The sequence below is a fragment of the Sinocyclocheilus anshuiensis genome, unplaced genomic scaffold (genome assembly GCF_001515605.1).
Source record: "Sinocyclocheilus anshuiensis isolate Anshui unplaced genomic scaffold, SAMN03320099.WGS_v1.1 scaffold1155, whole genome shotgun sequence".
NCBI lineage: Eukaryota > Metazoa > Chordata > Actinopteri > Cypriniformes > Cyprinidae > Sinocyclocheilus > Sinocyclocheilus anshuiensis.
The window spans coordinates 700384-714803 of NW_015542398.1; the positions used below are offsets into that span (position 1 = coordinate 700384).

General features: G+C 37.6%; 1 protein-coding gene across 1 annotated transcript in view; it reads left to right on the plus strand.

Moving 5' to 3' along the window:
• Window positions 1–1226: 1226 nt before the first annotated feature.
• The window catches only part of wdr47a (WD repeat domain 47a), a 21605-nt gene continuing 8411 nt past the window's right edge, over window positions 1227–14420 (plus strand). The window contains exons 1-7 of the mRNA XM_016492084.1: window positions 1227–1395; window positions 3317–3483; window positions 4864–4947; window positions 5228–5312; window positions 5892–6682; window positions 7693–7810; window positions 11011–11192. Of these exons, the coding sequence (XP_016347570.1) occupies window positions 3326–3483; window positions 4864–4947; window positions 5228–5312; window positions 5892–6682; window positions 7693–7810; window positions 11011–11192 (1418 nt within the window). The 5' untranslated portion in view covers window positions 1227–1395; window positions 3317–3325. The remainder of the gene's footprint in view (window positions 1396–3316; window positions 3484–4863; window positions 4948–5227; window positions 5313–5891; window positions 6683–7692; window positions 7811–11010; window positions 11193–14420) is intronic.

A 14420-nucleotide genomic window follows, 5' to 3' on the forward strand; every position in this document is an offset into this window, starting at 1 on the left:
CAACCAAAACTTTATCTGTTTGACCTAATTTTCCCCTCTGTTATGATCCAACATTATTATCTACTTGTAATAACATAATGTATGACTTAGTGTGTAATAATGGGTAGGGATGTGAATCATAAAAAAATGTAACCGTTCTGGTTCCTTACAAGTAGTATTATAATTGTTAATGGAACTGTTGAATAAATACTGAAATGCAACACAATTTTCATTTACAAATGAAGAGATAATATCAATGAAAAATGGTGCAAACGGTATTTTAAATGACCTTTTCACTCCTAAAAGGCAGCATAAATGCAATGCACAAAAAAGCATTAACTTATTTAATTCATTATAATGTATAAACAAAAACTACACATATTGTGGGTGTCAATACAGCGAGTGATTTAAGGCTCAAAGTTAGTTTGAAAGCTTTTGAATAGGATTGATTCACTAAAAAGAACCGGCGCTTAGGAGTGATTTATGCATTTTGCTGTATGCATTGTTTCTCTAACAAAAAACTACCTCTAGTCGCGCTGTTTGTTTTAGTTCACTAAAAGGAACCGGTTCAAAAGAGTCATATTTTCAAAAGTCAGACTGCACTGGTCGTGCTGTATGCATTTTAATTCTTCTAGGAGAACCGACTCATAAGAGTGATACATTAGTGATTCGGACCAGAGTGGTCGCGCTGTACTTCAGATTCACTCAAAAAAGAACCGACTCATAAGAGTCATTCGTTCGGGAGTTGAACTACATTGGTGACGCTTACAGCGATGTTGAATAGTAGGCTACTTAACGGATTTGAATGAAATGTAAACAAAAATAAAAAAACTATTATTATATATATAACTATTGTTTTGGAATTGTAAATTGAAATTAATCATCCCAAATTAAACATTTAAACCACGAGCAATACATTTTGAATTAAATATCGGTTATTAATTGTGTAACTTTGTTATATTTTTGTGTTATTTGTATGTGTAAATTGTGTTATTTGTATTTGTGTGCTGTTTGTAATAATTTACAATTCATTAGAACATGATAATTCCATCACAAAAACCCAAAACATCCCCATAAACCGCCACTTTCTCGGCTTAGTGTTAGTTTACACACACAGTATAATGCGTACATAATGCTGCTAATCAAAAATCCCCATTAAGCCTCAGTTTGTTGAATAACACGCAGGTCAGTGCGGACCGGGCCGGGGCGGGTTTTGCGGGGGTTTGCGTGCGTGAGCGCGGATTGGTGGAGAGCGCAGAGGAAGCTTGTTCTTGACAACCAGCGAGCGCCAGGGACAACAAGAGCCTCTCGCCCCGAAACACGGAGGGGAAAAAAACACTAGACAGTGCGTGTCGACACACCCTCGGTGGACCCACAGAAGATTTCTGCACTTCGCTTATATGTAGAGATTATCAGGTGAGATTAAAATTGCTCTTCGCGACGGTTATCGCCGTTGATATGAGGATAGGCGAGGCCGGGGAGGCTGCTGCTGCTGCTGCGCCGCCGCCTGCATGACACACACTCTCCCCCCGCAGCTTCAGAATATGTCTGTGGTGGTGGATATGGGTGGATGTCCGCTCTCACTGGTGCCTGATGGGATGTAATGTAGCTTATTTAGGACATAATCAGTGTAAGCGGTCAGATAGATGTATTGCAATGAACTGCAATGCATGAGAAAACAAATCTGCGTTTCCCATAGTGCTTGTTTGGGGGTGGCGTGGCTTAGCGGTTCAAAGAATGAGCTTGTAATACTAAAAGGTTGAAGGTTTAAATCCCAAAAAGAGCCATTCATAAGCTACTACATTGTGCTTGTTGTAGAAATGTATGGGTGACCAGGAATGTATAATGTATATTCAGAGCATTCTCAAAGGAATAATATTGTTGTGGTAATACCTAATATTAATAAATAGTTTTATTAGTACTAATTCCTTTAGCTATCAGGAATAATGTGCACATTTTAAAACAAAATCTAAGTGGTATTTTCATTAGAATTATTTGAAATGATTTGAAATAGGTTAAGTTGGATAATGTGATGTGATTGGATGTGATAGTATTGAGGAACAGGCTGTTTTTGTTTTGGTAGAATGGCAGGTCACCTCCCATGCTTTTGTGTGTTTTCATTTGCATTTTCTGGTATGTTGACGTTTCTTTGTCATAACATTTGGTTTGGTATTTTAATTAGAAAGTTAAGGTTGTTACTTTTTCACTTGTAGTCTTTAAGCACTGCAGTGATATCTAGCTACATTACATTACAGGGCTTTATAAACTTAAATAATAACTATTAGTAACAGTTTACAATAAGGTCCCATTAGCAGTACATTTGTTATAGTGTCTATGTTAACGTTAGGTAATAAAAATGCAACTGTACATAATACAACTTTTGATTTCAATAATGTATTAGTAAATGTTAAAGGGGTCATATGCAAATGTTGAAGTGCAATGCAAATGTTGAAGTGTTAAAGGGGTCATATGATGCTATTTCACTTTTTCCTTTCTCTTTGGAGTGTTACAAGCTCTTGGTGCATAAAGAAGATCTGTAAAGTTGCAAAGACTAAAGTCTCAAATCCAAAATTCTTTATAAAAGTTGAGTCAGCCACGCCTACCTAAAACGGCTCGTTCTAACACGCCCCCACATATCTACATCACTATGTGGAAATATTAACATAATGCAGCCCAAATGTGCACGCAAAGAAAGAAGGCGTGGTTTCAGGAACAGCAGTAATGTTGATGCAGCCATGTCAGGGAGTGTGATTCAGTGCAAAAGCAAAAGCACTTTATTTGGCCTTCTGGAAGTAAATGCAATTAGGAATCATTGGTTAAGATTTATTTACAACAGAACAGCACAACCCAGATGTTCGAATTTGTGCAACACTGTTGAAAACGGCGCGTTTGAGAGAGGCGGGGCATAGAGGACCTACAATAATGTACAGTATTTGAAAAATAATGTGTTTTTTGAACATTAAAGCATGTCAACATATTGTTACACCAAATACACAAAATAATGATCTTTAAAATAGCATCATATGACCCCTTTAAGTAATGTAGTCAACTAATGTTGAACCAGGACTGCCATCGGTGGTGGACAGTTGGAAACATTGTCATTAGCCCTGTGATTAGAGGGGCCCTAAAGTCCTATATTTTATAGCCTAACCTTGTCATTAGATCTGGTCTGGAGAGGGGAAAAAAAACAACTAAAAATTGTTTCTGAATTCATGTTTTTTAAATTTAGCAATGGCCTGATGACTATTGGTTGATTGAGAAAGTCTATACTATAACTGTTCTCGGATAAAACCATTTGCTAAATGATTTATTCATTTTCTCATTCTTTCTGTGAAAGCTTGCCACCATGACGGCTGAGGAGATCATAAATGTGAAGGAAGTGGAGATCATCAAGGTGATGCTGGACTTTCTGAGCTCCCGCAAGCTGCACATTAGCATGCTGGCCCTGGAGAAAGAGAGCGGGGTCATCAACGGCCTGTACTCAGATGACATGCTCTTCCTCAGGTTTGATCCATAAACATCTTATACTCAGGCAGAATTTAAATCAAAATTAAAAACCTAATGTGGCGGCGTTATGATCCAATAAGATAATGCAGGAGTCGGCAACCTTTTGGTCAAGAAGTGCCATTTTAAATTTTTCTGTTTTAACACAGTACCATCATTCACCCTCCCACATAACCATTTTTCCATGATCCACGTTACATGACATGATTAATCACAAACTTGTTTGTTTGATTAGGCTATATTATATGAATACTGCAGAATCTTAAATATTTCTGAAGCAATTTTTTCAGAAAATATGTTTTAAACTTTTCAAAATCCTAAAAGTTTGTTCATTTTCAGGTTTAAATTAGACTTTGAATTACAGATTTACAGTGTGACCCTACTGAATGCCCTGTATGTGTGTGTGTGTGTGTGTGTGTGTGTGTGTGTGAATGTTGTAGTTTGCACATCACCGTCACCATCATTGTGATTCATGTGTGAAATGTTAAGAACTCTGCATACTGACTTGAAAATCTTCTTGAAAAATCTGACTTGAAAAAAACTTCATAGTACTAATATATTTTTCTGAAAGCTAAGAGCAATAAATGCAGAATAAACTGTAAGCTGTCAGTCTCGCAGTGTTATGAAAGTGAAACGGACTTAACCTAGGCAAAAGCACAACACTGCATTGATCTGCGTTGAGCTCTCAGCGGCTTGTATGTACAGCAGTCGCATGCGTGTCTATTGACTAGCGCAAACACTTTAATAGTGTTATGCAGGTTTAAAGAACTTTATTTAAATAAAATACATAAACTTCTTTTTCTATTGCTTGTGTGCTGGTCATTATCAGTGCCAATGTTGGCACATGTGCCATAGGTTGTCGACCCCTTATATAATGGTTGAGTTTGCATATTTATGGCGGTTGAACTCTGCATTGAAGTGATAAAATTGCTCACTTGTGTTTTCTCTGAGCGTTGCTCATTACTCATTGAATCAGTGTGTGAGAGTTTGAGTCCCTTTTCAGAAACCAGGCCCCTTATAAACAAAGGTGCCTTTCACACCACAACCCTACTTAACTCGGAATAGACTGATAAGGCATTATTCAGAGTTTTATCACCACGTTAAACTTACTAAACTTAGATGTAATGTGTTTTATATTGCTAATTTCCGTCTCTGATGTACTATTTGAGTGTGATACAATGTTAATACCAGTCAGATAATGAAATGTTGATTTTGACTTGTTTTCATGGAAAAAGTTTCTTTGAATATATTCTAAACTTGTCTAAATTGTTAGTTGTGGAAGGTGGTATTATTATTGTGCTATTACAAGTCAAATTGTCTAGCCACACTTGTTCCAAGTTTAGACTCTTTCTCTCCCTCAACCATTCCTCCCCCCTGCAGGCAGCTCATTCTGGATGGACAGTGGGATGAGGTGTTGCAGTTTATTCAGCCTCTTGAGTGTCTGGATAAATTTGACAGGAAAAGGTGAGAGATCAGCTCAGAATCTTTCTAGAATTGCATCTCGTATCTAATAGGAGTTTACTTGCATTTAAATATGAAGAAAATAAATTTAGTCTTCTACACTTTAGAATTTTGAATTATGATTTTGTGCATAAACACTAAATTTTTAAGTGTTCACTGAATATAGCAATATAAAACCTGCAATATTGCCCAAATTATCTATATGAATATTTCAATAAAATGAAGCACTGTTGGTTTAAATTCACGTACTGTGTATTGCTGCATTTTCCCCATGTACTTTCAGGTTCCGCTACATTGTTTTGAAACAGAAGTTTCTGGAAGCTTTGTGCGTGAACAACGCCATGTCTGCTGAGAATGAGCCACAACATGTGAGTAACATCAGTGTCACCATGACAACCTACACAGAAATGGTGTCTTGTCGTCAGATGCCACCATGTGATGTTTGATTCATTTTGTTTGTCATTATGTGGCGCTGCTTTTTTCATTTTTAATTGTGCATACTGTTAAAAAGTGATTAAAAGTGACAGTAAAGACTTTTACATTGTGTCTTAAGCACCAAATCAGTACTTTAGAATGATTTCTGAAGGATCATATGACACTGAAGAATAGAGTAATGGCTCTGAAAATTCAGTTTTGCATCACAGAAATAAATTATATTTTATATGCTACATATAAATCATCAGAATAGAAAACAGTTGTTTAAATTGCAATAATAATTCACAATATTCCTGTTTTGTTGTATTTTGATCAAATAAATGCAGCCTCGGTTAGCATAAGAGACTTGTTTAGAAATAAATTTGAAAATTGAAACATGCCACTAAAATATTGATGTTGATCTTGAGAGAGTGTCTTGTCCATAAAACCATGGTAGCACCATGTGAGAAACCGATTAGAGCTTGTTTGCAAATGGCTCAGGCTTCTCTCTCATTCCGTCTCTCTGTGTTCAGTTGGAGCTGACCATGCAGGAGGCTGTGAAGTGTCTGCATGCTCTGGAAGAGTTTTGTTCATCAAAGGAGGACTACAGCAAGCTTTGCCTTCTGCTGACGCTGCCCCGCCTCACCAACCATGCTGAGTTTAAGGACTGGAACCCGAGTACAGCACGCGTGCAGTGTTTTGAGGAGGCCTGCGACATGGTGGCAGACTTTATTCCCGCTGACCGAAAGCTGAGCGAGGCGGGGTTCCGCGCTAGCTCCAACCGTCTATTCCAGCTTCTTATTAAAGGCCTTCTGTATGAATGCTGCGTCGAGTTCTGCCAGAGCAAAGCCACCGGAGAGGAGATCACAGAGAGTGAGATTCTTCTGGGAATAGACATGCTGTGCGGGAACGGCTGCGATGATCTCGACCTAAGCTTGCTTTCTTGGCTCCAGAATCTGTCGCCCAGCGCCTTTTCTTGCGCTTTTGAGCAGAAGATGCTGAATATCCATGTGGATCGACTTGTTAAACCTGCCAAGGCCGCTTATGCAGACCTCCTCACTCCACTCATCAGCAAGCTCTCCCCGTACCCTGCTTCCCCTCTTCGGCGCCCGCAGTCTGCAGACACCTACATGTCACGCTCTCTGAACCCAGCGCTGGACGGCCTGTCCTACGGTCTCTCTGGCCAAGAGAAGAGAGCAGCTGGTACGGACGGAGGGAAAACTTCACCCATGTCACACTCGTTCGCTAATTTTCAACACCTGAACCGCAGTGTGATGATGGAGAATTCAGGATGTCACAGCATCTTTGAGGAGTCACCGGAAAGGTAAACATCACCTGATACACCTGAAATATTTTCATTAGAGTTTGAGATGCCTGACCTATTTAAAACAAACTCCAGAATACTTTAACCTGTACATATTTAATATGATCGGTGGCACCATTTGATAGCACTACTACAGGGCAAATTAGCTTTTTAGATAATTAGCTGTAATTATTAAAACCACAATGTCTTTATTATTTGAGTGTACACTACTTGTTAAAAGTTTGGATAAAAAATAATATATTTGTAATGTTTTTGAAATAAGTTTCTTATGCTCACCAAGTCTGTATTACAGTAAAAGCAGTGAAAAATTAATTAACAATTTAACTGTTTTCTACTTCAATATATTTTAAACTTTTATTTATTTCTAATTTTCAGCAGCCATTATTTCAGTGTCACATGATTCTTAAGAAATTATTGTAATATGCTGAATTTCTTCTCAGTTATTACTGGTGCTGAAATATTAATATTGGTTATTATTATTATCAGTGTTAAACACAATTTTTTAACCATGATATTTTATTTGATGAATAGAACATTCAAAATAACAGCATTTATTTTGTAACATTATAAATGTCACTTGTCACTTTTGATCAATTCAATGTGTCCTTGCTGAATAGAAGTATTGATTTTTTTTATCTTTCTTACCCCAAACTTTTGAAAGGTAGTGTATCACAGTTTCCACAAAAATATAAAGCAGCAGAAATGTTTTCAACATTGATGAGTCTCAGTTAGCATAGGAGACTTATTTCAAAAACATTTTTAAAACATTTTAATTACTCCAAACTTTTTAAGGTTGTGCATATGTATTGTTAGTTGTTGCATTGTGTTATTGTTCAAAACACCATGTAAAAATATGGCAGTGTGCATTACATATTCAACGCATATTGAATTCTGAGACATTTTGAAGGGTGTGGCAGAACAGACTTGAAAGCAGAATCTTTTGAGAGCAAAGTCATTACAAAGATGAGGTGTGTGTCTAAAAGAGTAATGTGGACTCTCTGGTCTTGCAGCTCCAGAACTGAAACTCCATCTGATAAAATGATGAGCTCACCTGGTCCTCAAAACTCTCGCCCGGTCTCTGCCCCTGGTCAGGATGCCCCAACTCCTGGTTCTGCAGAGAAGAATGAGGTACTTTGCCGGTCAATGAATCCATTGATATCTCCTGAACATTAGATAAATCACTCAATACGTTTCTGTTAATGTTGTTCTTTATTTTAATTGAACAGTATTAAAATAAACACCAGTAAACAACACTCCTAATATAAAAAAACAACAACAACTAATAATTAAAAAAAGCAACATGCCAAACGTCTCGGGTTACACATGTAACCATGGTTCCTCTAGAGGACACTATGGGGACTGCTGCCAGCAGGACCGGTGTCTGAAGCACATGTGAAACAACTCCAATCCCATTGGCCCACGTAGCCCGTGACGTCACAGGCGGGCACCCGGAAGCATAAGAGGTAGGCTTGCCGCGATAGACGGTGCTGACGGTGATACCGGTGTTAAGCCGCAACACCGGTTACGTCACTTGCCCACCGCGTCACCGACCCCCACCATCGTTTAGATTTTTTTATAGTAATAAAAATCATTTAGTTCAGTAAAAGAACAGACACTAGAATTAAAAACTGAACGCGGCTGCTCAATGCAGTTGAACGACAGTTGCATCACAGAACAGATTTAATTTCTCCAGTGAGGAGAGTGAGTCGAGCTGACTGACAAGAAGAATGGGGTGAGACAGACAAGACGATCGCGGATGATTTAGTTTCGAAATGAAATGCAAAAGCGCCTGTTAGGCAATATTTTGGATTTTGAAAAGCCTGTTGACTTTTGCCGTTTATCTAAGGTGATTTGGAAGTTTTTTTAAACATTCGTTTCTTATTTAATTGGTTCCACATTGTTTGCTGATTTTTACTTTATTTAAACTTTGTGTCATTTATTTATTTATAAGCTATTTAAAAGCGAAGGAAAGCGAGGGAAAATTCAAACGAACTAAAAACGAACAATTGCTTTTACTCCGAATTGCCACTATTTGAAAGTGAAAGTAAAATGTGCACGCCGCGTTTACAAGCTATTTAAAATCAAAGGAAAGCGAGGAAAAGAGGGAACGCCCCCGCCCCCGCGGTGATACCGGTATTACCGGTGTTGTCACACGTCGATTAACCGGTGGGAAAATTTCCTCACCGTCACAACCCTAATAAGAGGGCGCCTGCCGAACACGTCACCAACTTTTGTTGTCTTCAGGAGCCATTTGTTTAACAGTGAATGTGAAGGTGTTATGGAGAAAACCAAGGCAAGTGAGCTTCAGACACTGGTCCTGCTGGCAGCAATTCCCATAGAGTCCGCAGCGCGAGTTCCCTAGAAGGGGAACAATTAAGTTCTAATAATATTTCAATTTAGCATTCATTTTTAGTGACATTCTGATTTATTTGTGCCAGCTGTTGAACAACATGCTTTGTAATTATATGTCTGAGCAGTAGAAGATTTCATGTGCTCTCTCCTCCGTCAGAAACAGCCTGTAACCCTGAGCAGGGTCATAAATAACTGGCAAGCTCAGCTACTGCTTCCACTTTATCACTGCATAGTTGCAGAGGGCTTAGATTGGCTGTCGCTAGGCATGTGTTTGTGGTGGAATGTCACTAGAAATATTCTAGAATGTTGATAGATAAATTCACATTCTTTTTGTGTGAAGAGTTCTAGTATGTTGACCTTTACAGATTCCTCTTGTTTGAAGGGTTCTAGAATGTTGACTGTAAAACGGTACATTCACACGGGGCATCGGCGTCGACGCTTGATGGAGGGCGTTTCTGAAGCGTGGTGCTGACGTAACTGTCATAGTAACAACAGCCAATCACATTAGTTTTCTGGTGTTGTATGAACGCGATTGGCTAGCGTCTGCACCAGGGTATTTGCATAAGGCGATCTGATTGGCTGACGCCTGCGTTGGCGCTTGAAAAGTTGAAAAGTTTTCAACTTCTGCTGCGAGCAACGGACCCAACGCGACGCGACGGACCCACAATTAATTTCAGCAACGCTTGACGTCACTCCATTCAAAGTAAACGAGAGGCGTTGATGCTGACGCCCCGTGTGAATGGGGCGTAAGAGGTTGTGGTGAAGAGTTCTAGATTGTTCACCATTATTGGCTGTCATTTAGTTTGTTGTAAGAAGTTAAAAAAGATAATTGAAATGTTGAGCTATTATCATTAGATACTATTATAGTTTGTATTCACATTTATATTTTGTTTTTATTTTAAATTTAATTAAAGTTGTAATTTTTGTTTTTTGTCATTTTTATAAGATTTAAAAAAAAAATGTCTATATAGTTTAGTACATCAAGTTAAACTAAAGAGGTGATTTATATATATATTTTTTAATCAAGAGTTCTGGACTATTTAACTGTAGTCTTTGTTATGAGTCTGATTGTGTGTAATCAGGACCATTAAACATGAACAGCCAGTCAGCTTCACACTTTCCCTCTGCTCTGTTTACCCTGTTACGCACAGCCCTGTTCTCTTTAGGTCACTTTCCATCAGGAAACCCACCCATCTTCCTTTTCTCTGTGATCACACAAACATAAAGAGGATAATATGAGTTATTAGTTATGACAAGCACTTAGGGTCCTTTAGTCCGTATCCTGTGGATTACAGAAAACTGGTGTGGTCATTCCAGCTGTGATATGCTCTCCATGACTCTGGGAATCTAATTTGTTTTACATTATATGCCTAAATAATGTTTAAGGCTTACTAAAATTATTTGGTAAGCTATTATAACAAATAAAACATCAGCTATTTGTATATCAACACTTTAACACTGTATTTGGATCTAATAGGCAAATTAATATTTTACATCTACTTTGATATTTTATCCAAATGCTTTGGATATTTTTAAAGAAATATGTGGTTGGTTGCCAGTGGTCAGTAGTCTGGATGTGTTGATATCTCGGATTACAGAAGGTTGATTGCAGAGGCTCTGAGTTCTGTGACAGCATAACACAGTTTCCTGTCTAGGTTTTTAATCTGTGGTAGTAATCACTGTAGAGCTGTGGTGTATTAAATCTGTTCATCAGACCAGAAAGTGACTCCTCTTCAGCGTCTGTCTACTCGTAAGCTTTTAGGGTGAAATGAGAGTAAGGCAGTGTGTCTACCAAAGGATTTTTAGCCAGCTGAAAATGCCAGACATTATTCTGAAAACGGCCAGCTGTGGGCGCTTGAGAACTCTTTGGTGGCACAGCATTTAGCTGCTTACCTGCTAACTCTCGGCTTCACCAATGTCATGCCTCTTTCTCGTTTACTTCTCAGCACATCTTTGTCTCCTCTGTTTCTGTATAGTTGTGGGAATCCACAGAGCAGTTTCAGGAATATTACCGCCAGCGTTTGCGTGTGCAACAACATCTGGAACAGAAGCAGCAGCAGCGGGAACTCTACCAGCAGATGCTGCGAGAGGGCGGAGTCCAGCAGCACGAGGCCCCGCCCACCGCCAAGCAAAACCTCACAGAAACCTTCCTTACTAGGTCAACCAAGCTCCACGTCACCACTAACATCACATCCAAAAGTCATTTGTTCTAGAGCTGCACTGACGTACATCACACCAGCTGAAGTTTACAAACACAAAAACACAAGGTAAAATCTGATGCTGCTAAAAGCAAAAGGAAAGGATGCAGAGAAAAAGGCTTGGCAGGTTGAATATCAATGAAAGGCTAATGAGATGTAGATGAGATTGAGAAAGACCTCAGGGTTTTACAGATGGTGCTGCGAGCAGCCAGGGAACTCAAAGTGGGTGGAGAATTCCCAAAGGAAAACAAACACATATACATGTATACACACATGGTTTTACATTTGCCTACTTTCAACTCTCATTTACATAGTGTTTTAATTATTACCAGTCAGGGCAGTAGCTTGTATTCATGGTTCCCAAGACAAATTTTCTTCTCCAGTCTGACAAGTAGATTATACCATGACCCAACTTTTTAAAAATAATACCTTTAATTACTGTTTATCATCACATATATACAATATACAGTGGAGTAGTGTATGGATAGTCTGTGGAGTAGTTTATTATTTAGGATTTTTCATAAATTAATGCTTAATTTAGTTTTTACAGCAAACTATATTATAAACAACAATTTGAATGAAAAATATATTTAAAATGTTTTATTTGGTTTGTCTTCTTTTGCTTTAATGACAGCACTCGATCAGATGTTAAAGCTTTACGAAATCCTACAACTTTCTAGATCCAGATTTAAGTTATATTTTGAATCCTATATTTTAAGTGTGGATTTTTGAACCCTACTGTCCTTATAATTTTTTGTGAGTTATTAGTGGACTGTACGCCTCTTTTGTTACCAGGTCATCCCACTCGATGACCCTCGATGACCCAGGGACTTGTGTGTTTCCTTCTATGTGTCAAATAATGGAAAGAGATGAGAGATTTATCAAGATTAAGGAGAGGTTAAAGCCTAAACATAATGATTTTAGATTATTTTTTAAAAATAGATTTGAATAAATCGCCCCCTCTTTACAAAACAGACTCCAAATGTGTCAGTAATCCTCTCTGAGAATCTGCAAATTTGTGGAAGGATTTTTTTTTGGAGTATATTTATTGATTTTGTGTGAGCTGTCACTCAAATAATTTTTTTCCCTCCCCCTTACAAGAAAGTTATTTTATTTAATGGTGCAAACACTGAAATCTGAGAATCACTGACCTAATTTTAGGACCCTCTTCACTTGTTCGGCTTTGATACTTCTCTAGTTCTTCTGTTGCTGTGGTTACGACGCACTTGTAAAACCGAATCATAACAAAGGGAGGTTTTGGAACCGTGCCGTGCCGTTCCACTGGTGATGTCATCATTAAAGGCCACAGCCATAAATAATGCAGCGTGTCAGAGGGGAAGGGAGGGCAGAAGAAACATTCATTGTTTTGTCAACAGAAGCCTTACTGGTAGTGAGTTATTACAGAAATGTAGGATATGATTTTGAATATATATTAGGACAAGTTTACGAGTTTACTATTATGCCAAAGAAATGAAATCCAAAATAGATTAAAAACTATTAAAAATGTGTGTGCCTGTGTGTTCTGGCCTTATGCCACCTGCTTCAGGGGATTTTCAGGGGGAAACCCCCTTGACCACTGGGAAATGACCAGTTGTAGTAATGGTGGGTGGTGTTTGGCAGAGATTAAGATGAATATCAAATGAAAGGCTAATGAGATGAACCTCAGGCTTCTACAGATGGTGCCGCAAGCGGCTAAGCAATTTGAAGTGGGTGAAGAAATAAATACATTTTATAAGCTGTATGTACTTTGATGTGCACTGAAAAAAATGCCCTAAGGGCAAGCTATTTATTTTTCATTGGCTCAAGTTAAAAAATATAGTTGTGAATCATTACCCTACATTTTTTTAATTGGATGAATGAAACATTTTTTTCAGTGCGTGTGTATGAAAAAAGTCTTTCATCAGTCCTGGGGCACAGGCCCCCCCATCAAAAAAGCCCATATCTTGATACTCTTTTTTAAAAATATTGTTTTGATTATAGATATTAATCATCTTTATATGCAGTACAAAGTCAGTCACAAGCTACACACGCAATAAAGAGCTGCTTAGTCATTGACAAACAATAGAAGACTTCTGCAAGTATTGTTTCCTACATTGGATTGTTGCTAAATTATACACCTAATCCAGTGCTCTTTTTGTTTTCTATCTTACAAAATATCCTATCACAGTGCGTGAGTGGACACACATGGAAAAATTATTCTATTTATTATCAGAATAAAAATAAATCTTATAAGCTAGCTCAAAGTTATTCCCATTTAAACAGAGATTTCAACTAATACTAATTTCAATTAGTATTCATGTTTTTCATGTTCACTCTGACAGGAATGGCTGGCAAAGTTTCTAAGTTCCCTTACTAGGTTTTAGGGATGTAACGATTCACTCAACTCACGATTTCTTTTTTTTTTTTTTTACAAAATGAGATTTAAGACAAATTATAAATTAAATGTGTCATTTTATTATTGCTTGGATAAAATGCTGCACGTTTCTTTGTGAAATTGAAATATAACACTATAATAATATACTAATATAGCACTTGCATATTATTGCTCTTTTGTTGGTTTTGATTGCTTCTATTGTCATCATTTGTAAGTCACTTTGGATAAAACCGTCTGCTAAATAACAAAATTTAAATATAATGTAAAATGTAAATAACAAAACTAAATTGAAATTTTAAAACAAGCCCCAAATCAAATAAATAAGTAACACAAATAAATCTCTTCATATAAACAAAATAAGTTTTTGTTATAAGCTTTGTCTGTGCTCTTTCCATTTAAAATTAGAGGCAACCACTGCATTTTAATCATGATCCAAACAAAGATACTGCATACATGCAACATGAGCAGTTTTAGTCTAAATTAGATTGTATAATTCCGAAATTTAAAGCAAAAACAGAATTGTTTGACTTCAGTTTTGTGAAACTATACATAAAAATATCTACATGAAACGGAAACAGCAGACGAGCTGAATCACTCTCTGCCAGCAGGCGGGAGTGGTTTCCGCTGTAAACAAAGCAGCGCTGCACTTATGAACTTTATTATGCATTATAGTGATTATACAGAGGCAAGATGAAAAGAAAAAATACCATCTAAACTTTTCTAAAGACAGTAAGTTCCCCTCAGACATGCATTCTTATAAACCCCTACCCCTAATTGAATCGCGATTTGTTTAGCATCTCACCCGATTTGAATC